Here is a 25,019-nt window from a genome sequence, read left to right on the forward strand (position 1 = left end):
AGGAAGAAGGGCCCCGATGGTAGGGTTGAGACCTTCAAAGCTCGTTTGGTGGCGAAAGGGTACACTTAGAAAGAGGGCATCGATTATGAGGAAAACCTTTTCGCCTGTGGCCATGCTTAAATCCATTAGGATCCTGCTAGCTATAGCAGCATACCATGATTATGAGATTTGATAGATGAATGTCAAAACTGCATTCCTGAATTGAGATCTTACTGAAGATATCTATATGCAGCAGCCGCAAGGCTTCATTGCTACAGGTCAAGAAAACATGGTATGTAAACTTAATAGATCCATTTATGGACTTAAGCAAGCTTCTAGAAGTTGGAACATCCGTTTTGACTCTGCTGTCAAATCGTTTGACTCCGAGCAGAATTCGGATGAACCCTGTGTCTACAGGAAGTACAGTGGAGATAAGTTACCTTCTTAGTTCTATATGTAGATGGCATTCTACTCATTGGGAATGATGTAGGAATGTTAACTACGGTGAAAGTATGGCTTTCACAGCAATTCTCCATGAAAGATCTTGGAGAAGCCTCCTATATACTGGGTTTTCGACTCTACAGAGATAGATCGAAGCGGATAATAGGATTATCCCAATCTGCTTACATTGACAAAATAGTCAAAAGATACAACATGGAAAACTCCAACAAAGGAAATATTCCTTTCAGACACGGAGTCACTCTCTCCAAGAAGATGTCTCCCAAGACTTCTGAGGAGATTGATGGCATGAAAGACGTTCCCTATGCCTCTGCCGTAGGGAGCATCATGTATGCCATTCTGTGCACTCATCCTGACATTGCTCAGGTAGTGAGTGTAGTAAGCAAATTTCAGGCCAACCCAGGGCAGGAGCACTGGACTGCTGTGAAAAACATACTTAAGTACCTTCGAAGGACAAAAGAGTTTTGTTTAGTATTCGATGGTAGCTCACTACAGATCCAAGGGTATACAGATGCCAATTTCCAGTCGGATCAAGATGATAGAAAGTCTAAATCTGGATATGTTTTCACGATAGGATCATGTGTTGTAAGCAGCAAACAGGGGTCCACTACAGACTCCACGACCGAGGCCGAGTACATTGCCGCAAGTGAGGCTGCCAAAGAAGCCGTGTGGATGAAGAAGTTTGTTCACAAGTTGGGAGTAGTTCCATCCAGCACATCACCCATCCCATTGTTGTGTGACAACAATGGAGCCATTGCTCAGGCTAAGGAGCCACGAGCTCACTCGAAGTCGAAGCACATCGAAAGGAAGTACCACATATTGCGGGAGATTGTTGGTAGAGGGGACGTCCTGATTCAGAAGGTAGCGTCAACAGAAAATGTAGCAGACCCATTGATGAAGCCACTATCACAGAAAGTGTTTGAGAAACACGTGGAACGCATGGGACTCCAGCTTGTACCTGATTGGACCTAAGTGCAAGTGAGAGCTGTTAGACAGTTTTGTATGCCCTTAGCTTCAATCAGATTGATGTAATTTATGAGTTTATTGTAAATGAATAAAAGTGCATATTTGATTCATGTTCCCTTGGTATGTTTCTGTGTAATACCCTTAAACTGGACACTTAATGAGACTCGTGTTAGTTTATGAGACTCATGTTAGTTTAGAATGTTCACAGCCAGTGGGTCGGTCTGGGGAGACCATTCCTAATAAGGCTGACACTGTGGTGCCACCAAGTCGGTTGGGGTGGCCTGTCTCAGCTGCCAGGGTGAGACCCTAGGCACATACAGTGTAGGATAAATTGAATCTTTGAACTGGACCAGATTTCCAGTATTGCCCTGGACCTTGGAGATTGATGGGCAAAATTGGAAAGTTACACCCGACCCTTACACTCGATTATGATACTGCACTAGGTGTCGGATTGAGCTGTCTTTGATGTACCAATCAGTGAGATCCTTAGCGGGGGTCAAAACCTGGGTATGTTGGGACAATCTGAGAATTCATCTGAGTGGGTGATCATAGTGACAGGATCAGCCCCTTTGTCGGACAAAGGTAATGATCGGAGAAGCACTCTTACTGATGGAAACCAAGACTGCCGGTAGCCGATTTCAATCGTTGAGATTTGTTTTGCAAAGTATATTTTATATGAGATATAAAAGTATATATACATTATGGTTTCTAAAATGTTTGTGAAAGGTTTTAATTCCCGGGATCCCTATAAGTAGAGAGTGCAACACTGTTCCTTGCAACCGAGGGAGAGGCCCTCTCTTGTCGGGTAGTGTATGATCATTATGGGCTGAGAGGTTATGTGTAAGACCATTGCGGGTAATGCCTGATAGGCTAATCTTGCATCTGCCCACAGTCCCTGTGTGTTACAAGGTGGCTTGGCCCAGGGACCACTTAGGGTAAGTGTTGGGCCCATAGAGCCCATTTGATGGGTTTCAGGGGGTGCACTGTCCATAACAGTGTATTCGGCCAGGCCTTGTAACAAAGGCTAGGCCGAACCCATGTGGTTGATGTGTAGATCAATGCTTGGGTCCCACGCCATACAAGGAAGCCCAACTAGGCAGCAGTTAGGAAGGTTAAGTGAGCACATAAGCTTAATGGGCCTAAAGCCCATTTCGAACTAGGCTATTTGATTAGTTAATTATGGGGCGAATTCTGAGATGGATTAGCAGATAGGATAGGGTCTTGACCCTATCCACTCAGAGAGTCCACATCTGAATGTGATTCAGATCTAGAAACCTCCTAATGAGATTAGGATAAAGCTAATTTAATCTGTAGATGACATAAGGGTTTATCCTTATCACCTAAAGAGAGGGCTGATCCAAATATGATTTGTTTAAGCAGCTCCTAATTGGATTAGGAGCTGATCTTTTAGGTTAACAAAATAAGGAGGGGGCGGCAGCCTTTAGAAGACACATAATCAGATCCTCTTCAGAGCTGAAATCACAGGAGAAGGAATTAAGCAACCCTGTAGAATTCTTTCTTGTCGCCTCCTTGTTCTTGCCGCCCTGTTTTCCAATTCGATCTCCAGTTGTGGGAGAAGTCATGATTTGATCTTGACATCAGTTCTTTGAGAAAGAATTGATAGGAAGTTGTGCTCACGTGCCATCCTGCTGTTTCTTGCGAAGGACAAAGTTTTTGGAGAAGAACACTGCTGATTCTACTCCATCCTATACTGTGCCATTTTCACTGGGAGCAGTCTTTGGATCCTTCCTTGGGCGTGAACACCTTCGTTGGGGGATACTATTTCTCCGTATCAGGTATAATCCTCTCCTACTCCTTTTGGTTCAGATCTGGTTCAGTTTATGGTTCAAGATTGATCCTTGAAAATATGATTTTCTAAATAGGGAATGCGATTCCCAGTTGAAGGGAGAGAAAAAAATTTTGAAATTCGCCCCCCTTATTCCGCAAGATTTGGGCATCCATACGTTGGATCTCTCATCCCTTCAACCATCACATATCTTGTCCCCACGCTCATGCTCAGAATGGTGCACTGAAAAGAAAGCATAGACACATCATTGGAACCATGCTAGCCTTACTCTCTCAAGACTTTATGACCCTCACATATTTGGATGATGCAATGCAGACTATTGTTTTCCTTATCAATCGACTCCCACTCCCATTTTACAAGGTAATTCACCGTACCAACTCTTGTTTAAACAAGCCCCCGACTACTCCATTCTTCGTGCCTTTGGTTGTGCTTGTTTTTCGTATTTGCATCCTTATAATATGCGTAAGTTTGATTTCAAATCCTCTCTCTATGTTTTTTCTTGGCTATAGTGCTTCACATAAGGGATATCATTGTTTGGACCCCTCTACTGGTCGTATTATAATTAGTAGAGATGCTTTTGTAGAGTCTTCATTTTCTTTTGCATCACTATAAGTTACCTCCTCTACTTCTTCTTCCCCATCCTATTGGTACATACATATTCGCTCCTTTTTTTTCTTCTCCACAACCATCATGCCCCTCACCTCCCACTGCCTTACCTCTTGTACAACTTCTCTCCCCTGTAACTTCACATGACTCCCTTTTATCCTCCTCTCCAATCCCTAAGATGCGAACGTTTGAATCTATTATGAGAAATACTAAACCTATCCCATCTCCACTCGATCTCGAACTATGGTTACAAGATCCCAAACTTGTGCCTCTACTTCTCTTGCCACGAGGTACCCCCTCTCTAAGGCACTTCTTGCTCACCATGTAAGCATACCTAGTGAGCCCACTTGCTTCTTACAAGCTAATAAACATATAGAGTGGCAGCAAGCTATGTGTGATGAGTTCGTTGCTTTAATGAAAAATGGAACATGGACCCTAGTCCCTCCTCATTTTTCCATGAATATTATTGGTTTAAAGTGGGTGTATCATGTAAAAAATGCAGATGGTTCTATTCAGCAGTATAAGGCACGCCTTGTAGCACAAGGCTTCTCCCAACAACAAGTTGTTGATGTTGGGAAAACCTTTAGCCTAATGGTCCAACTAGCTACCATAAGGATTATTCTAAGCCTTGCTCTCATGCAACATTGGCTTCTTTGGCAACTTGATATTTCTAATGCCTTACTGCTTCTAATGTTGATTCTTCCCTTTTTCTCTTCAACAAAGATGGGATTCATATTTATTTGTTGATTTATGTTGATGATTTGTTGGTTACTAGCAATGATGCTTTTGCTCTCTCTCAGTTTATTTCTCAACTTTCTCAACTAGCTTCTTACTTTGCTATCAAAGATTTGGGTGATTTAAGCTACTTTCTAGGCATTGAGGTCACACACTCCTCTTTTGAACTTCAACTCTCTCAACACAAATAAACCACAACCGGGCTTTTTCTCTTCATTAATAGAAAATTTTCAAGCCTGAGCCCGAGCCTGACCCGACCAATGGGCCTACAACTTGGGCCCGAGCCCGGCCCTCATAAAAAGCCCAAAGCCCGGGCTTGAGCTTGAAGCCTGACTTGGGAGTCTAAGCGTCGGTGCCTGAGTTCACCTCTGAGAGTGAGAGAATGGTGCCTAAGTTCGCTAGTTCTTGGGATTTGATAGTGAGAATGAAAACTGAGAAAGTGAGAAGATAAAAGATGAAAATAGTTTCGGTCGGGGAGAGAGAGAGAGAGAGAGACGACCTAGTTCTGGTGGCACCGGACGTCGATACCTAAGTTCACAGAGTGAAAATGGTGCTTCTAGGTTTGCCGGTTCTGAGAGTCTGAGAGTGAGAAACTGAGAATGAGAAGAAAAGTGAGAAGATAGAAGATGAAAATGATGTTGGTCACAGAGAGGGAGAGGGAGAGGGAGAGAAGGGAGAGAGAGAGAGAGAGAGAGACAGAGACAGAGAGAGCTCACCGCTGGAGAAAGAGATGACCTAGTTTTGGTGGTGCTGGCCGCCACTGCTTGAGTTCGCAGAGTAAAAACGGTGCGCCTGGGTTCACTGATTCTGAGAGTTTGAGAGTGAGAAACTGAGAATGAGAAAAAAAGTGAGAAGAATTTAGGGTTAGGGTTAGGTGGTTTAGGAATTTAGGGTTTAAATTATATAAAAATTGAACAGGGCCAGGCTTTTTTGACAAATCCCAATCCCGGTCCAAAAAAAATTAAGCCAGGCTTTTAGGCCTGAGGTCAAATTTGCAAGCTAAAACTCATGTTCAAACCCATTCGGGGGCCGGTCCAGCCCGTCTGACTACCTGGCCCATGAACAGGTCTAAACACAAATATATCATACATCTCCGTGCTGACGTTGATGGTTGCAAACTTGTCACTACTATAATCAGCTCTCTAAGTTGGATGGTGCTCCACTCGATGACCCTTCTGAATATAGAAGAAGCATTGTTGGCTCCAACAAGACATTTCCTTTGCCGTGAACAAAGCGTGTTAGTTCCTGCAAAACTGTGGTTTCAGGTGTATAGAAGCTTTGCTCGAAGTTGATTGGATGACCGATGTTTTCTAAACTAACGAGAAAGGATTGGACCAATGTTCACGGTAGGCAATGGGATGATCTCGTGAGGTGGAGCATATGTTTTTGTTTTTTGCTAGTGCGATAATTTCAATATCAGATTAAAACGAAAGCATTCATGCTGTAAAGACCCCCTTGAATTTAAATACGTTGGTCTCAGATCTGAACCGTCCATAACTCACCTATTTGGAATTACCCGGATCAGTAGGGATCTGACATATCAATCTAAACACGTGTCAATCCAAAAATGGTTTTCCACAATCAGAATGCACAAATTAGTACAACAGTTTTACTTTATAAAAGCCCATTGTGCGATGATGCACCCCAAGTCTCCAAATGAAGCAACAAGTTGTACCTTCGTAACTGTGTTGAACATGGACTGTACTAAAGTGTGAGCTGGCCCAACCACTTCAGTTAAATACATCCCAATAAAAGCAAAACCATGGGCCCAACATTTAAGAGAGTGTCGGTGGAGGATCAGCAAAGTTGTAATCGTGTATGGATGATGGAATTTTACTTTTGGTTAATTGCTGAAATCTTTCCTAAAATTTGTTAATTACAGTCGTGTCCCCTCAATTTTTTTGAGGGCAGACCCTTTTTGTTGTTGAAGTCCTCTAATAAGAGGCACAGAAAAGCCCAAAATATCCATATCACTGAGACTGATTTCTACGGAAAGAAACAATGCAAAATTCATGAACAACTGAAATAAGAGAGTTTAATTAAAGTTGTAGCTTTACCTTTAAGAATTGATATGAAGAGCAAATTTAAAAAAACAAATAAATCAATTTAACAAAAGAGATTAGAGAGGTTTGTGGTAGTAATTGTTATGAATAAAAAATTTTGAAAAATAAATATTTGAATCAAAAGTAATTGCATGAGTGTTTTGGACATCTTTTGTGTCTTTGCTAGGAGATTCTAATATAAGGAGATGATTATAATTACCAAATTTTAGGGGAGGTTTCAGCAATTTATTCTTCTACTTTTAGAGGTTATTTTAGCTATGTGTATTCTATATTCTATAGATTCTATATATTATTCTCCATATTTTTTAAATTGTCATTTATCCCCTATACTTTACATATTGATTATAAAGGCATCCCTAATAAGATCCAATATATTTGTTTTCAAATTTGCAACTCGTGTATTTATTTTCTAAGAATTTCCCTTTAATTATTTTTAGAGCTATCGATGGATTGGATGTGGGATATGGTGGACCAGTCCCGATCCAATATATTTGACATTAGGGCCTGTTCGTTTTTTTAGATTTTGAGAGAGGAGAAAGTTTCTAAATGGTATTTTTTGCTCTCATATATCCATATTCTTTTTTCAGATATATGTGGAACCCATGGAAAATTTATTTTTCCTAGGTATCGCCTACCGGGATAAGTGGTACCTATCTCCTATGTGAATAAGTAGTTTTTCCATTTTTCCACTTGGGGAAAAAGTTGTCAAAACTTGGATGTGACAAAATTGTCATTTTAGTAAAAACTTTTTATGGCTAAAATGTCATTTTCCTATTTACGTGAGAAATACAAAAAAAACATAGTTAAATGCACTTACCCAATTACCTGAGCAAATGTAAGCCATTATATTAATAAAATAAAGTGTTTTTAACCAAAATTATTTTATATAATCTCCATAAAATTTACCCCATTAGATATACAATATAACAAAAATTACAAAAAAAGAAGAAAAACCTCTATAATTCTATTAATCAGTTTGGAACCGTAAGAACCAATCCCAACCCATTATTAATCGAGAAAATCACATAACCAAAACCGACATAATCTATTAGGGCAGTTCAGTAATATCGGATTGACCCACCTATTGGTAGGATGAAGATTTTGGGTTTTAAATTGGAATAATATAAATTAATAGGGTAACTTTGTGGCTTCAAGATTTAAACTGACGTTTTAACCATTAAGTTGCTTTTCATGGCATAGAGCATGCGTGCAGTCATTCCGTAAGCATAAGGACGTAAATGCAAATTCAGAAAATATAAACGAAGGCATATAAAATTTATTGAAACGCAGGGGCAGATATGCAAATAGCTTCATTTTGATTACTGTATTCTCTTAAATGTGCTCTGAAGGTTATAAGTTGCATTCTCCACATGTGACAGTGCAATTCAAGTGAAGTCACAGAGTTTGGGTTCGAATGGGAAAGTCATTTCACGTTTTCATTCTCCTCCTCTGCTTTGCAGCACTAACATCCTCAACCCAAGTGAGTTTCTTTACATAAATCAGCCCACATTTCATCTCTTTCTTTGGTTTTCAGATAATGGACAGTTCTAGCTTTTGCTCATTTTGTTTTATAGGTTTGGGTGGAGAAGCAACTGGAACAGAGCCTTGTTACTGTTGGAAATCAGGTAGGAAAAGATGCGTATCATACTTTTGTTGGATCTGTGAAGCTTATAGTTCAATTTGTGTTCATCTGTCTGTATTATTTAAATTGCAGCAGCATAAGCACAGGCATTCTGGGTTCTCTCAGGCAGGTATGGTGATCAACTGCTCCATCTCTCTTTTGTTTCTCCATTTTGAGTTTAGAAGCATTCGTTAGCTCAACAAAAGTGACATTCAGATCTACAAATTTTGCTTCTATGTTTGGTTATGATGAGAAAAAACTTTGTGAAGCCACCCGTTCAAATTCGTGGTTCATTTGTCCCAAAATCGACACATTCCACGCATAAAACAAGAATGCTCACAGGATCATGGTTTTACTAAAGCCATTATTTGGTGAAAAAGGTCATTTGGTCATTGGGTCACTGGTTCAACCATTCAGTCCGGTTTCAGTCATCTGCTGAACCATCACCCTTCATTTTAATTAATCTTCATCTTCAATAAATCACAGATCCGGAATAGTTGTGTGGTGGTGGCGTGGTGCTATTCCTAAGTATTTGTTTGGCTGAAAATTTATTTCCCTCCCCCGTTGGATGGTTAGCTCAGTTATCTGATTATTAGTCTCATCTTGTCCCTGCCCAAGTAGAATTTCTACTAGAAGAAAAGGTGAGGAAAGGAAGGAAAAGGTAAGAAAACCTATACAAGATTTGTAAAGGTTTTTCTACTTTTCCCTTCCTTTTCTTATTTTTTCCTTAAAATCAAACATAATCTAAATGCATGTCTCTGGCCCTAGAATCTTCTTGGCATTTCCTGTTGAAAGTACAACATTTAACTTCTGAACCATATACCGGGTTTATGGATCACAGTTCGCATATTATCTATAATATTAATTAATTTTCATATTTTAATTAAACTCAAAAATCAAAACAGATGAGATTTGAATTTAACTATTCAACCAAGTCAATCAATCTAACAGTCAAAGTGTTCAACTAGTTATTGATCATTATTTACCTTCGTAGTATAAATGCACTTTGAAAAGGTGATGTGATGTTAGTGAAGGGATGAGAGATCCATCTCATGGACGCCCAAAGATTGCGGAATAAAGGGCGAATTTCAAAAATTTTTTCTCTTCCTTCAACTGGGAATCGCATTCCCTATTTAGAAAATCATATTTTCAATGATCATTTTTGAATCTTAAACTGAATCAGATCTGAACCAAAAGGAGTAAGAGAGAATTATACCTGATACGGAGAAGTAGTATCTCCCAACGAAGGTGTTCACGCCCAATGAAGGATCCAAAAACTGCTCCCACTGAAAATGGCGCAGTGCAGGATGGAGCAGAATCAGCAGTGTTCTTCTCCAAGAACTCTGTCCTTCGCAAGAATCAGCAGGATGGTACGTGAGCACAACTTCCTTTCAATACTTTCTTAAAGAACTGATGTCAAGATCCAATCTTGACTTCTCCCACAACTGGAGATCGAACTGGCAAACAAGGCGGCAAGAACAAGGAGGCGGCAAGAGAGTATTCGCAGGGTGCAGAATTCTCTCTTCTTGATTTCAGCACTAAAGAAAATGTGATGATCTGTGTCCTTAAGGCTGCCGCTCCCTCCTTCTTTTGTTAACTTAAAAGATCAGCTCCTAATCCAATTAGGAGCAGCTTATCCAAATCACTTCTCTTTAGGTGATAGGGATAAACCCTTATCTTATCTGCAGATTAGATTAGCTTTCTGCTAATCTCATTAGGAGGTTTCTAGATCTGAATCATATTCAGATCTGAACTCTCTGAGTGGATAGGATTAAGACCCTATCCTATCTGCTACTCCATCTCAGAATTCGCCCCTTTAATTAACTAAATAAATAGCCCAGTTTGAAATGGGCTTTAGGCCCATTAAGCTTATGTGCTCACTTAACCTTCCTAACTGCTGCCCAATTGGGCTTCCATGTATGGCGTGGGACCCAAGCATTGCTCTACACATCAGCCACATGGGTTCGGCCCAGCCTTTGTTACAAGGCCTGGCCGAATACACTGTTAAAGACAATGCACCCCCCTAAAACCCATCGAATGGGCTCTATGGGCCCAACACTTACCCTAAGTGGTCCCTGGGCCAAGCCACCTTGTAACACCCAAGGACTGTGGGCAGATGCAAGATTAGCCCATCAGGTATTATCCTCAATGGTCTTACACTTAACCTCTCAACCCATAATAATCACACACTGCCCGACAAGAGAGGACCTCTCCTTCGGCTGCAAGGAACAGTGTTGCACTCTCTACTTATATGGATCCCGAGAATTAAAACCCTTGCAAACATTTTAGAAACCATAATGTATATACTTTTATATCTCATATAAAATATATTTTGCAAAACAAATCTCAACGGTTGAAATCGGCTGCTGGTAGTCTTGGTTTCCATTAGTGAGAGTGCATCCCCGATCATTACCTTTGTCCGACAAAGGGGCTGATCCTGTCACTATGATCACCCACTCAGATGAATTCTCGGACTGTCCCAACATACCCAGGTTTTGACCCCCGCTAAGGATCTCACTGATTGGTACATCAAAGACAGCCCGATCTGACACTTAGTGCAGTATTATAATCGAGTCTAGGGGTCGGGTGTAACTTTCCAGTTTTGCCCATCAATCTCCAAGGTCCAGGACAATACTGGAAATCTGGTCCAGTTCATAGATTCAATTAATCCTACATTGTATGTGCCTAGGGTCTCACCCTGGCAGCTGAGACAAGCCACCCCAACCGACTTGGTGGCACCATAGTGTCAGCCTTGTCAGGATAGGTCTCCCTAGACCGACCCACTGGCTGTGAACATTCTAAACTAACACGAGTCTCATTAAGTGTCCAGTTTAAGGGTATTACACAGAAACATACCAAGGGAACATGAATCAAATATGCACTTTTATTCATTTACAATAAATTCATAAAGTACATCATTCTGATTGAAGCTAAGGGCATACAAAACTGTCTAACAGTTAGGGCGTAAAGAGGGCTAAACCATAATCTGTTTGATTGCGTTTGAATCTAAGGTTGTGTTTGGTTGTAATGCAAATTTATTTGCACTGATGTAAAACTGTGGTAGTGTAAATTTTAATTTATTTTTGTTTCAAAACTTATCATACTTTGTTTGGTTGCAGTACAAATGAAATAAAATAAGACCCAAAGTAGAATAAAGTAAAATCTAAAACAAAATTAAACTAAAATTTGCATTTTTTTCATTTGTACTCTCATACATTTGTACTAGTACAGATAAAATTGCACTGCAACCAAACACAGCCTAAACCACATACAAATTTTACACCTGATTCAGTTTTGCATCTATTAAATTCTAACTATGATTTGCAGTACTGATGACTGGAATAAAATTTGTATCTATTGTCTCATTTGCACTAATAGTACAAATTTTGTACCTCTAAAACTGATATATATAAAATATGCACCACCTTTCTCATACCTCAACTTTCTTTCATATAAAATGGGGACTACATCACCTTTCTTCCTACCTCATTCCCAAACAAATAATCTTTCTCCTACTACATTCTCTTGTACATAAGGTAACACCACATCATTTTGCTTCTTATTTTACTTTTTACAAACAAACAAAACAAGATCAAATCTAAACAGAAGCTAAATCAGAATTTATACTCAGCCTATTGGCATCTCTTGCATTTACGCCATGCATACACAGCCTTTACTGCTTTACAAATAATATTGTTCGAACCTATTATTCTACAGTTTGGTCACTTTACCTTGTTTGATCAAAGTAAGTCAAACATGAGTAGAATTTACTTCTTGAATAATTGCATTATTTCAAAATCTTTTTTGATTTATCACTACCATAATTATCTGGTCCCACATCCTCAACACTATTGAAAAAGTAATGGCAGTCCAAATTCGCTGGTGTTGCATAGCATAAAGTGTAGGTGTCCCATGGAGGCCCCATCTATACTAAACATTGGCGTGATTACTCGTAGGTAATAGAACCGCATGTTCATGATTATTTTTTTCAGTTCATCTAGTTCTAACAACGTGGGTATAAAAGATTTGACACAATTAAACCAAAACTTAGTTTACTGTTTGTCATTGTGACAAGGTGGGGGTATTTGACACAATTTAAGGGGGATAAGGGAGTGATAAGTGGGATTTTGTAAAATAAAATAAAAAAAAAATAAAAATTTGTGAAGTGGGGTAGACTATAATTTTCACTTTTTTTAGAAAAAGTGAAATGCCATTAAAAGAAAAAGGAAACAAAAGACACTAGTTTTGGCTTTTTTTATTGTCTATTCACATAAACTAAGGAAATGCCATTGAAAGAAAAAGAAACAAGATGCCATATGTGATCAAAAAGCAGCTGGGACTTAGCTCAGATTAGAATGAACTTAGATTCCCTTTCGGGAGACGGTTCCCCTATTTATAGGGCTATCAATGGGTCGGGTTCAATCCAATAGACCCGATAGACACAAATCTATTAGGTCAGTTTTCGGTTTCAGGAACTGGAACCGATGGATTGATTCTGGTTCTTGATATATATTGTTCCAATTATTATTGATTCGGAACTGGTTCTATCTAGTTCCAAACCAATTCAAACCTGACCGGCTGACCCTATATATATAATATTTTCAATAGGTTAATTATAACTGGATCCATCGGATCAAACTCAATTATCCCAAAAATTGATCAGTTCGGTTTTGAGTCTGAAATTAGACCCTATCGGGCTTGATTCAATACCGGGTCCTTAATATTTCTTGTCGAGCTGGTTCCGATTCTACTTGGACCACTTAGTTACAAGAAGTCGTGGTTTCCCTGGGACACTGGTCATGCATTTGACATTCTTAAAGTAGCTCTTATCACGTTTTTGGTCTACCATCGATCGTGATATTTGATCGGCAGGAATCGATCCTCCTTAAGAGGTGAGACTATTTTGGTTTTGGGTGCCTCGCTAGGCTAAATTGGCATGGCCTCGCAAGTCCAAAGTAATTCAGATTCATGAGATGGAATTAGTATAGCCTTGCAAGGAAAAATCAGTTCAGCCTCACATGGTTGGAATAGTATGGCTTCTCAAATCGAGGTTGATGTAGGGTGGCCCAGCCCAGCCCAGAATGGGCTGGAAGGCCCAGCCCATGAACGCCAGAATCAGGAATGCGACTAGCCACAGCAGGAGCTACCCTGTACCCCTCGTGCGGAGCCAATCGTGGGGCACCCATGCGTCCCTGCAGAGCTCTTTGACTGCCCTCGTACGGCTCCCATCTCAGGTGTTCATCTTCACCAACCTCCAAGCGGCTCAAGTATATATAGGGGGTAGCCCCCCCTCCAGGTAAAAGGGGACCTGATTCTGATTCTGAAATCTAACCCTACCACAGAACTTGAGTGTCCTCACTTTGGGAGTCCAGTACCTATGCATAGCATCTTTGGAGACTTCGTTTGTACTCGATTCCCCTCTTCGCACCCCTGTACTGACTTGACTGTCAGAGCCTCTGCCTCGAGTCCTAACCCGAGGCCTCTGACATCCTCTGTCTTGCAGCACTCCAGTTATTAGTCCTCGGCTTTTGTGGGATTCGATGCACTTCGGCCTCAGCCCCCAGCCTTCATTCTCGGTACCTCATCCTCGAGTACTTCAAAGCCTTCACCCTACCCTCTGAGCTCTGGGGAAAAAATTACTTTGTTGTCCTCGGCCAACCCGAGCATCAACAATTGGCACTGTCTGTGGGAATGTTGCTAAGATGACTCCCTAAAAAAAAAAGAAAGAAGATGCAACAAATTAATAACTCCCTAAGCTCCAGCCACCATGGTGCGAAGAGCCAGGAACACCCAAAACCTTGTCACTAGCAAGCAATTCTAGGCCGTGCTCAACCGCTTGGGGTATTTAACCCAACAATTCCAGGCTGGCCCTTCCGAGGAGTCAACACAACTAGGACGACATGGGTCCACCAACTAACCAGCTTTCGGCCCCGGCCACGTGCCATAGGCCGACCCCTCTGAGTCTAGCAATAGCCGCCCAGCCAGCCTGCTCAGGGACTCCCTACCCCTCAGCCGAAGGGGGGAGGAACCAGTGCAATCTGAGGATAGCCGCCAACCCTTCGAGCAACATCACAAACACTGAAGGGAGAACTCGAGGGATGAAGGTAGGCGTCGTAGTCACCCCAATGCCCATTCTAGGGCCGAGGGCCGACGTCGAGCCTCTTCCCCTCATGTCTCGGACCTCCGAGACATCTTGAATGACCGCTGCGCCAAGCGCGACGCGCGCGGTCTCACTTCGGAACACTCCAAGTTCTGCACCGGCCCTCACCGTATCCGTGAAGACCGAGATGGTGAGCGCGGCTTGCCCGACCCTCAATTCACTGAACTCCGAGCAGAGCTCGGTGCTGTTAAAGCCGATATCCGACAAGTCAAGGAAGGCTGAACTGACACCTTAGCCGGGCAGAGCAACTCTCTAGGGAGAATGGATGCCTTCTCCCCCGACATCATCGTTGAGCCATTACCCCCAAATTTCAAAGCTCCCACCTTGGAGATGTACGATGGAAACACAGACCCGAATGATCACCTGGAGAGTTTCAGGGCACTCATGATCCTATATGGATACTCTGACGCCTTGACATGCTAGACCTTCCAAGCAACGTTCAAGGGAGCCGCCCGATGGTGGTTCTCTAGCCTCCCACCTCGGTCCATTAATTTGTGGGAACAGTTCTCCAACCTATTCCTCGCCCACTAAATCAGCAGTCGACAACCCCAGAAGAGTGTCGTCTCGCTAACGACAATTAAGCAAAAGAGAGGAAACAACCTACGGTCATACATTGACCGCTTCAAGAAGGAAGAGCTCGAGGTCTGCGACTTCGACCCCTTGGTCTCCATGCACGCCGCCATCAGTAGACTCCTCCCTATCTCAACCCTCAAGTGCTCAATCGCCAAAAGCTAGCCGAAGACGAAACTGGAGTTCCTTGAGAGGGCCCAGAAGTACATCACAGTCGAAGAGGCCTCGGTTGGTGATGTCCAAGAAAGGGGCGTCGAGCACTAGGATGGGGCTCCAGAGAAGAGGAGAAAGAATGGGGACCACGACCGCAACAACAACAACAACAACAACAATAACAATAACAGGAAGCCACCGACCTCAGCCTTAGGTTACAACTAGTACACGCCACTCAATTCCACCCGCATGCAGATTCTAATGCAGATTGGGGAGGAAAAATTCATGAAGTGGCTTGAAAAGTTGAAGAAGAATCCCTGAAAGGAAATCCAAAAAAGTACTGCAAATTCCATCGAGGCACTGGTCACGACACTGAGGATTTCTATGACCTCAAGAACGAAATAGAGTCCCTCATACGCCGAGGCCACCTCAAGCTGTACATTGGAGGCGAGGCTAGTGCCTCGTCCTCACAACAACAGCAATAGCATCAGCATCAACAAGTAGCCGGCGTCATCGATGTCATAACCAGAGGCACGACGTCGGCTCATAAGGCCTACGCTAGGTAGTTGAATGTTCAGGGGCCGGCCCCCAAGAAGCCGAAGCAACAAGAGCCCCTCTCCTTTATGGATGAGGATTTGAAGGAGGTAGCAGTCCCCCACGATGATGCTTTGGTGATTTCAGCCGTTATAGCGAATTTCGTAGTCAAGAGGATCCTCGTTGACAGTGGCTCCTCGACTGACATCCTCTTCTACGAAGCATTCGAGAAAATGAAGATAGTGTCAGAACGCCTTTAGCCAACAGATGTTCCACTAGTTGGCTTCTCCGGCAACACTGTCAAACTAGAGGGCAGGATCACCCTACCAATCACCATAGGGACAGAGCCCCAGCAGGTGACGAGGATGATGGAGTTCCTGGTCGTAAGGATAAGCTCACCCTACAATGCAATTATGGGGAGGCCGACCCTTCACGCACTCTAGGCAGTGATCTCCTTCTATCACCTTGCCCTGAAATTCCCCACTGAGTGCGGCGTTGGAGTTGTTCGGGGGGACTAGCATGGCGCCCGCTAGTTCTATGTGGCAGCATTGAAGGGCAAGAACAATGAAAGCTTGCCACTGGAGGGCCTCGACCCCAAGGAGGAACTGGCGAGTCGAAGCCAACCGGCCGAGCACCTTGTCTCGGTCCCCCTAGACGAGGATGAGCCCGAGAAAGTAGTCTGTGTCGGGTCCAACCTTCCCTCAGAAAGCCTATTCGAACTGGTAAGTTTCCTCAAACTTAATGCCGACGTCTTTGCTTGGTCCGCCGCTGACATGCCCAGAATTGACCCTTCAGTCCTTACTCACAGGCTGAGCGTGGACCCGAGCTCTAGGCCAGTCCAGCAGAAGAAGATGAACTTTGCACCTGAACGATGCAAGGCCATAGAGAAAGAAGTTGAGAAGCTACTTGATGCCAGTTTCATCCGAGAGGTACACTACCCTAACTGGTTGTCAAATGTGGTTATGGTAAGAAAGCTAACGGGAAATGGCGGATTTGTATTGATTTAACAGACATCAACCGAACCTTCCCCAATGACAGTTTCCCTCTACCAAGAATAGACCACCTCATTAACGCCACTGCAGGGTATGAGCTATTCAGCTTCATGGATGCCTTCTCCGGATATAATCAAATAAAGATGCATCCGGATGATGAAGAGAAGACTTCGTTCATCACTGAACGCGGTACATATTGCTACCGAGTGATGCCATTCGACCTAAAAAATGCCAGAAAAACCTACCAACGCCTTATCAACAAGGTGTTCAAAGAACAGATGGGGAGGAATGTCGAATCCTATGTGGATGATATAGTAATAAAAAGCCTGGAAGCCAGGACCTATATCTTGAACCTAGCTGAGACCTTCAACACTTTGCAGAAGTACAACATGAAGCTCAGCCTATGCAACATTGTATGATATATGCATTTGTGTACATAATATATTTATAACAAAATGTATGTATGTTACATATTCATATCATCATATACACCCTAAACTATATTTACTTATTTGCAAAGGGATGTAATGTAAGATAAGATAGCAAGGGATGTAATGTAGATGTTGCTTTGTTGTGAGTTGTTGCAGAGTGCCCAGGAGCATGTACTTACAGGTGCTCACAGACAGCTTACAAGAAGCCGTGTATGTTCTTCTGCCAAAAGTGTTGCTTCAAGTGTAGATGTGTTCCCCCTGGCACTTATGGTCATAAAGAAGTTTGTCCCTGCTATAACAACTGGAAGACCAAGAGAGGAGGTCCTAAATGCCCCTGAATTTTATAAGAGCTTTTGTTCCAACAAGAATTGATATTCTCGTGGAGCCAAAAACAAATTGTCTACATAGCTTTCATGTTCTTCATTAGCATTTTAAAAATGAATGTATGGAAGTGACAATTTGAAACAAACAGAGTTCTTCATTAACTGCACTATCTAGAAAATTAAGGTTGTATTCGGTTTGATAGAAAATAAGAACTTTACCTCAACTTTCTACTTCTCTATTATTTTCTATCAAAACCAAACATAGCCCAAGGGGAAGCATGTGGCATATAATGAAACAAACAACTAATCACCTCCCACTAAATTTCTGGTATTTAACCCTATTAGGGACTATTTTGGGTTTGGGTCCCGCAAACTAGTTTTGGGTTGTCTTCCAAAGTGGTGTTTATCATTTTGCTGATGTGATAGTTATTTTTAAAAACAAAACATACTCATTGCTGAACATCCCCATAGTCGATGAAGAAACAAATTTTCATGATTCCATCTTATCACTGTCCAAGATTGGACTAAGGACTAAACCTGTCAATAGTACCAGAAAATTTCTGCGGCCAAAACTGATTATTTCAGATTTGGGTGGACTATATAAATCACATTGGATGGGATAAAAAGCATCTAATTATAAATTGTATCAAATTCGTATGTATTAAGGGTGAGCAAATGGGTAGGTTCTACCTAGAATTAAATGGAACTGACCTCAATGCTCTTGAACTGACCCTACCCAATCTATTTTAAGGTAGGGTTTGGCTCCAAATACTTGGAACTGACCCCCACCCAAGTCGGTTCTAGGGCCTAGGGTTTAGGCTACACAAACTGACCCAGTGAACTGGCCTTGGTTGGCCTTGGGGGAACCTGCCTTAGAACCAAACTTGTCTTGAAATAAACCCTACAATACTTTTGGGGATGTGAAGATTTGAACCCAAGCACTCAAGGTTACAAAGGCCATGGTCACACTTGACCATTGAGTTACTTAAGTGATTTGATCTTTTCCTTTCATTTTAATATTTGAATGTGTACAAAATATAATGTAAAAGATAATATTAAATTACTAAATTAAATAAATAAAGCTAATATAAGTTTTAAACTATATATTATATTTATAGAAAATCAAGTTTTTAAAGAGCATGCTTCTTTTTTTAAAGGAGATAGTAAAGAAAGAACAAGCTCCACAAGTAAACCCTAGAACCGACCCCAGAACCAAGATTAGAACCAACCATCATAGGGTAGGTTCCAAGTTTTGCTATGGAGCCGAACCGAACCAACCATAATCACCCCTAATATGTACCCGATTCAATAAAAGATCTAACTTTTACATATTATAATTTATATATAATATTGAAAATCTCCTATGTGATTTTCAAAAGATCTCACAATAATTGTAAGGATAAATGAGTCCTACAAAAAAAACAATGATAAATGAGGAAATCCCCTTTCCCTTCCATTAGGCAGCATTATCTTATAGATTCAAAATGTTCCAAACCCTAATTCTATTTCTTGAGTCTTTTTTGAAGTCCTAACACATGCCGTTGTAAAACAATTGTTTCCAAGTGACCACAATGAATGGTGAACAGACTCTAATAGATTAATATACTATTCAATTTGCCTTGAATAATGCGATTCAACTTTTCTTTTGTTATGGACTGAATAGAGTTGTGAACCATGATGCCTTGCCATGCCACTTTTGAAGGGATGAGAGATCTATCATATGGATGACCGAACCCCGTAGGAAGGTTAGGCAAATTTTCAAAAATTTCTCTTTCCCATCTGAGAATCGCATTCCCTATTTTAGAAAACTTTATTTTCAATGATCATTCTTGAAACAAAACCGAACCAGATCTGAAACCAAAGGAAGGGAGAAGGAAATACCTGATATGGAATTAAAAGGAATTCCCAACGTAGGTGTTCACGCCCAAAGAGGATACCAAATCCGCCTCCACTAAAGATGACACAGCGAATGTTGAGGCAGGATCAGCAGGAACGGTTCTTCAGCAAGAACCTGGGATTCTTCAGCAAGAACCCGAAAAAAGAAGACCTCTCCCTCGGCTGCAAGGTACATTGATGCACTCTCTACTCACATGGATCCCGGGAATTAAAACCTTTTGCAAACATTTTGAAACCATAATATACAAGTATATCTTTATATAAATATATTTTGCAAAACCAAATTTCAAACACATTTGAAATCCACTGCCAACAGTTTAGGTTTCCATCAGAGAGAGTGCATTTGCCCGATCATTCACTTTGTCCAACAAAGGGACTAATCTTGTCACTATGATCACCCAATCAGATGAATTCTTTGACTGCCCCAACATACATAGGTTTTGACCCGGTAAAGGATCTCACTGATTGGCATATCAAAGACAGCCCAATCCGACACCTAGTGCAGTACCATAATCGAGTCTAGGGGTCAAGTATAATATTCCATTTTTTTCCATCTATCTCTAAGCTCCAGGGCAATACTGAAATTTGGTCTGGTTCAGGGTTTCAAGAAAACCCACATTGCATGTACCTCAGGTCTCACCCTGGCAGCTGAGACAAGCCACCCCAACCAACTTGGCGGCACATCAGGGTCAGCCTTGGTAGGATAAATCTCCCAAATCTATCCAATGGCTGTGAAGATTCTAAACTAACACGAGTCTCATAAGTGTCCAGTTTAAGGGTATTACATAGAAACATACCATAATGACATGAATCAATTATGCACTTTATTCATTTATAATAAATGACAATAAGTACATCAATCTAATTGGAGCTAAGGGCATACACTGTTTAACAACTCCCACTTGTACTTAGATCCAATCGGGTACAAGTTGGAGTCCCATAATTTTCACGTGTTTCTCAATCACTTTCTGTGTCAATGGCTTAGTCAATGGGTCAGCTACATTTTTTGTTGATGCTACCTTCTAAATCAGGACGTCCCCTTTACCAACTATCTCTCGTAGTACATGGTACTTCCTCTCGATGTGCTTTGACTTCGAGTGGGCTCGTGGCTCCATTGCCTGAGCAATGGCTCCAGTGTTGTCACACAACAGTGGAATGGGTGATGTGCTGGATGGAACTACTCATAATTCCTGAATGAACTTCTTCATCCAAATGGCTTCCTTGGCAGCTTCACTTGCGGCAATGTACTCGGCTTCGGTTGTGGAATCTATAGTGGACCCCTGTTTGTTGCTCTTTCAGCTAACTGCACAGGATCCCATCATAAAGATGTAACCAGATGTAGACTTTCTATCATCTGGGTCTGACTGGAAATCAGCATCGATATACCCCTGGATTTGTAGTGAACTATCATCGAATAATAGACAAAACTCTTTTGTCCTTCAAAGGTATTTTAGTATGTGTTACACAGTTGTCCAATGCTCTTGACTTGGGTTAGATTGAAACCTAATTACCACACTCACTGCTTGAGCAATGTTGGGTCGAGTGCACAGCATGGCATACATGATGCTCCCTACAGCTGAAGCATAGGGAGTCTCTCTCATGCCCTTGGAGAGAGTGACTCTGTACCTAATATTTCCTTTCTTGGAGTTCTCCATACTGTATCTTTTGACTATCTTGTCAATGCAAGTAGATTGGGATAATTCTATTATTCTCTTCGATCTATCTCTATAGAGTCGAAGACCCAAACTGTAGGAGGCTTTTCCATGATCTTTCATGGAGAATTGCTGTGAAAGCCACACTTTCACCATAGTTAACATCCTTACATCATTCCCAATGAGTAGAATGTCATCTACATATAGAACCAAGAACGTAACCTTATCTCCCACTGTCTTCTTGTAAACACAGGGCTCATCTGAATTTTTCTAAAAGTCAAACTATTTGATGGTAGAGTCAAACCAGATGTTCCAGCTCCTAGAAGCTTGCTTAAGTCCATATATTGATCAATTAAGTTTACATACCATGTATTCCTGTCCTATAGCAATGAATCCTTGCGATTGCTGCATATAGATATCTTCAGTAAGATCTCCATTCAGGAATGTGGTTTTGACATCCATTTGCCAAATCTCATAGTCATGGTATGCTGCTACAGCTAGTAGGATCCTGATGGATTTAAGCATGGCCACTAGCGAAAAGGTTTCCTCATAGTCGATTCCCTCTTTCTGAATATACCCTTTTGCCACAAGACGAGCCTTATAGGTCTCAACCTTACCATCGGGGACATTCTTTCTCTTATAGATCCATTTGCATCCAATTGCTTTTACCCCAGGGGGCGGATCTACTAGAGTCCATACTCCATTGGTCTCCATTGAGTCCATCTCAACTCTCATGACATCTACCCACTTCAAGGAATCTATGTCCAACATAGCTTCCCCATAAGTCACAGGATCCTCCTCACTAGTCGTGGCTTCCACCAAGTAACTTTCTTGGTCGTAGCCGTAATGAACTAGAGGTCTGGAAACCCGAGTAGATCTTCTAGGTTGGCTATTTTCTGGAACAGGTGGGACATCTCCCACTACCCCTGGGCTCTCCTCATCAAGAACAACTTCCTGATGAAGATTATCCAGGATGTAGTCTTCCTCTAGGAAGTAGGCATTTTGACTGCAAAACACTTTTTGCTCTTTTGGATCATAGAACAAGTAACCTACAAAGCCTTACGGGTAACCTACAAATAGGCAACAACTGGTCTTGGATTCCAATTTGTCAGCACTAGTTCTTTTAACATGTTCTGGATAACCCCAAATCTTCAAGTGTCTCACACTTGGTTTCTTACCGGTCCATAGCTCATATGGAGTCTTAGGAATGGATTTGGTTGGAACCCGGTTCAGCACATAAATCGTAGTCTCTAATGCGAAACCCCAAAAGAATGTAGGTAACTCGGAGTGGATGAGAAGTGAACGGACCATATCTAATAGAGTCCGATTTCTCCTCTCTAACACACCGTTCAATTACGGTGTAGTAGGAGGAGCCAATTGTGATACAATCCCATTTTCCTTTAAATAGTCCCTGAATTCGTCAGAGAGATACTCGTCGCCTCGATCTGATCGAAGGGTCTTAATTTCTGTTCGTAAATGTTTCTCGACTTCTTGTCTAAACTCTTTGAACTTTTCAAAGGATTCAAACTTATGTCTCATTAGGTACACGTAACCATACCGAGAATAATCATTGGTAAAGGTTATGAAATAAACGTATTGGTTACATGTCCTAACATTCAGGGGGCCATATACATCAGTATGTATTAGGTCAAGTGTGCCTGTAGATCTTTCAAGCTTACCGTTAAATGGTCGTTTCATCATCTTGCCTTGAAGGCTAGGTTTACAGGTTGGAAGATCTTCTATAGTTAAAAATTCCAAAGGACCATCCTTTACCAACTTTGTGATACGATCTGTGTTAATGTGGCCAAGTCGGTAATGCTACAAGCACGTGGGATTAGCTATATCACGAGTCCTCTTCTTGGGGATTTTTTCTGACGTAGTTTCGGTAATGTTGGTTTTTAGAGAAGGATGGAGAACATAGAGACCATTCTCAAGCTCTCCGTATGCGAGGAATTTGTTATTCCATTTAATAGTAATCATATTACTAAATAAGATAGAATAACCATCCAAACACAATTTTGAGACAGAAATCATATTTCTTCTTAAATTAGGTATGAAAAGACAATCTTTAAGTACAATTGTTCATTCTCTAAAAACTAGTTCTACAGTTCCTATGGCTATAGCTGCAACTATTGCAGAAGTCCCCAAGTAGAGTGTTACTTCTCTATCACTCAGTCTTCTTCTTATCTTGAACGCCTACAGTGAGTTACATGCATGAGTCGAAGCCCCAAAGTCAATACACCAGGAAGCAGAAGTGACCAACAAATTGGTCTCTATGATAAAAGATTCAAAATCACCTTGCTTCTTAGTCTCTAGGTATTGAGGACAGTTCCTTTTCCAATGGTCGGTCTATTTGCAAAAGTGACATGCATCTGATGCCTTGTCCTTCTTTTGCTTTTTCGGTTTGCTAGTCTTCTTCTGAGGATTTTTCTTTGCCCTCCTCTTCTTCTTACCTGAATTGCCACCTTCAACAAGCATGGCTATTGATTTATCATTCTTAATCAGTTCTTCAACCCTCTACAACATACTACTAACTTCCTGAAGGCTAACATTTAGCTTATTCATGTTGTAGTTCATGATAAACTGATTGAAGGAGGGAGGCAAGGAATTTAGGATGGCATCAACCTTGGTGACATGATCTAACCCTAACCCGAGTGCCTCTAGTTCATTGATGTAACCCATCATCTTAAGACAATGGTTATGAACCATTTGGCTCTCGGTCATTTTAGCGGTCATGAACAGCTTCAAGATCTTCTGATGAGTAGAATGATTCTGCTCTTCATACATTGTCCTCAGACTATCCAGGATATCCTTGGACAATTTGATCTGATTGAATTGTCTCTGTATCGGATTGTCAAGGGAGGCTATGATGTAGCACCGGACAAGAGAATTCTTATCATTTCATTCTTGATACTCTTTCCTACGTGCCTTAGAAGCCCCATCACCTAGACGATCTAGAGCTGGGTTCTTAGCAACCTTGTCCAATTTCTCGGATGTTAACACCAGCATAAGGTTACGGAACCAGTCAGCATAATTTGGGCCTTAAGTTTGTTATTATCCAACAACTTGGAAAATTGTCCATTTGCCATTTCTGATAAAAGGCAAGGCAGATTATTAGTCCACAACCTAAATTGGTTCATGTTTACTACATAGATATGGCTTTTAATCTATGTTTCATTTCCATTTGTTCATCTTCGAGATTTCCCTCCTATCTCAGTGACGGAGACTGTGAAATATGACTCTGAAAATGTGAGAAACCACATACAGTGCATGGAGCCAACTATTTCAGCTGCATAACCCCACCACCTTCTATGAAGGATCATATGCACTCATTTAATGAGCTTTCCCTTTAGCCTCTGTCAGACAAGGTTCATTGCCATTTCAGGTTAAACCTTTCTATCCAGTAAGTGCTTACTCATCATATTCGTGAACGCCAAGGTACCGTGAGAGAGTCTTCGATTTTAGGATAGGCCTCTCCCACATCAGTCTATGATGCCCCTATCATCTTATGAAACAATCCAACAAATCCAACAGCAAATGGGTAGCCCAATTTTATGGTGCATCTCCTCATTACTGAAGGATCCACCTTCATGCTAATGATGGGAAGGCCTTTAGAGAGTTCATCAAATGAATCTCCCTATCACATGCACTTATATTTTCAGGAGGGAACGAATAATTACACCCTAGTTTTATTTAGGTCAAACCAAAGTGGCTCCCATTTACTTTCTCAAAGTCAGATTTAGATGGGCTCTAAACGGCTAGGGTTCCATACGGTTCCTCTTAGGGAGATCATCCAATGATCTTATGGACACCATGACAATAATGTGCATTCAGACATGCCGTGCATAAGAGCCACTATCGAATTAACATGGGCCAAGTGCTTATAGCCCATGTACGTAGCACATCACACAACCATACATCACATGCATGAAACAAATTGATCCAATCAATTAAAATATCTGTAAAACCCATAATTAAAGCCCATTTAAAACCCATAATATTACCAATTAATATTATCTAGGTATATGTGCTGAACTACAAAGAGCAGTTCGACCCATATAGCTTTTACGCT

The 25,019-nt window shown here is 41.3% G+C and overlaps 1 protein-coding gene across 6 annotated transcripts in view; it reads left to right on the top strand.

Moving 5' to 3' along the window:
• The first annotated feature begins 7,957 nt into the window (after positions 1–7,957).
• The window catches only part of LOC104590969 (gibberellin-regulated protein 6-like), a 32,505-nt gene continuing 15,443 nt past the window's right edge, over positions 7,958–25,019 (top strand). For 2 of the 6 annotated variants that reach the window (XM_088889288.1, XM_088889285.1), the window contains exons 1-3: positions 7,958–8,095; positions 8,190–8,240; positions 8,333–8,366. In XM_088889288.1, coding sequence (XP_088745414.1) covers positions 8,030–8,095; positions 8,190–8,240; positions 8,333–8,366 — 151 coding nt within the window. In that variant the 5' untranslated portion in view covers positions 7,958–8,029. Of the gene's footprint in view, positions 8,096–8,189; positions 8,241–8,329; positions 8,367–17,232; positions 17,624–25,019 lie in introns of those variants that run through there. The other 4 variants (XM_088889287.1, XM_088889284.1, XM_010249742.3 and 1 more) reach the window with 3 other exon arrangements.

This window comes from Nelumbo nucifera, chromosome 6, assembly GCF_055504915.1.
Source record: "Nelumbo nucifera cultivar China Antique chromosome 6, China Antique-T2T, whole genome shotgun sequence".
Classification (NCBI taxonomy): Eukaryota; Viridiplantae; Streptophyta; class Magnoliopsida; order Proteales; family Nelumbonaceae; genus Nelumbo; species Nelumbo nucifera.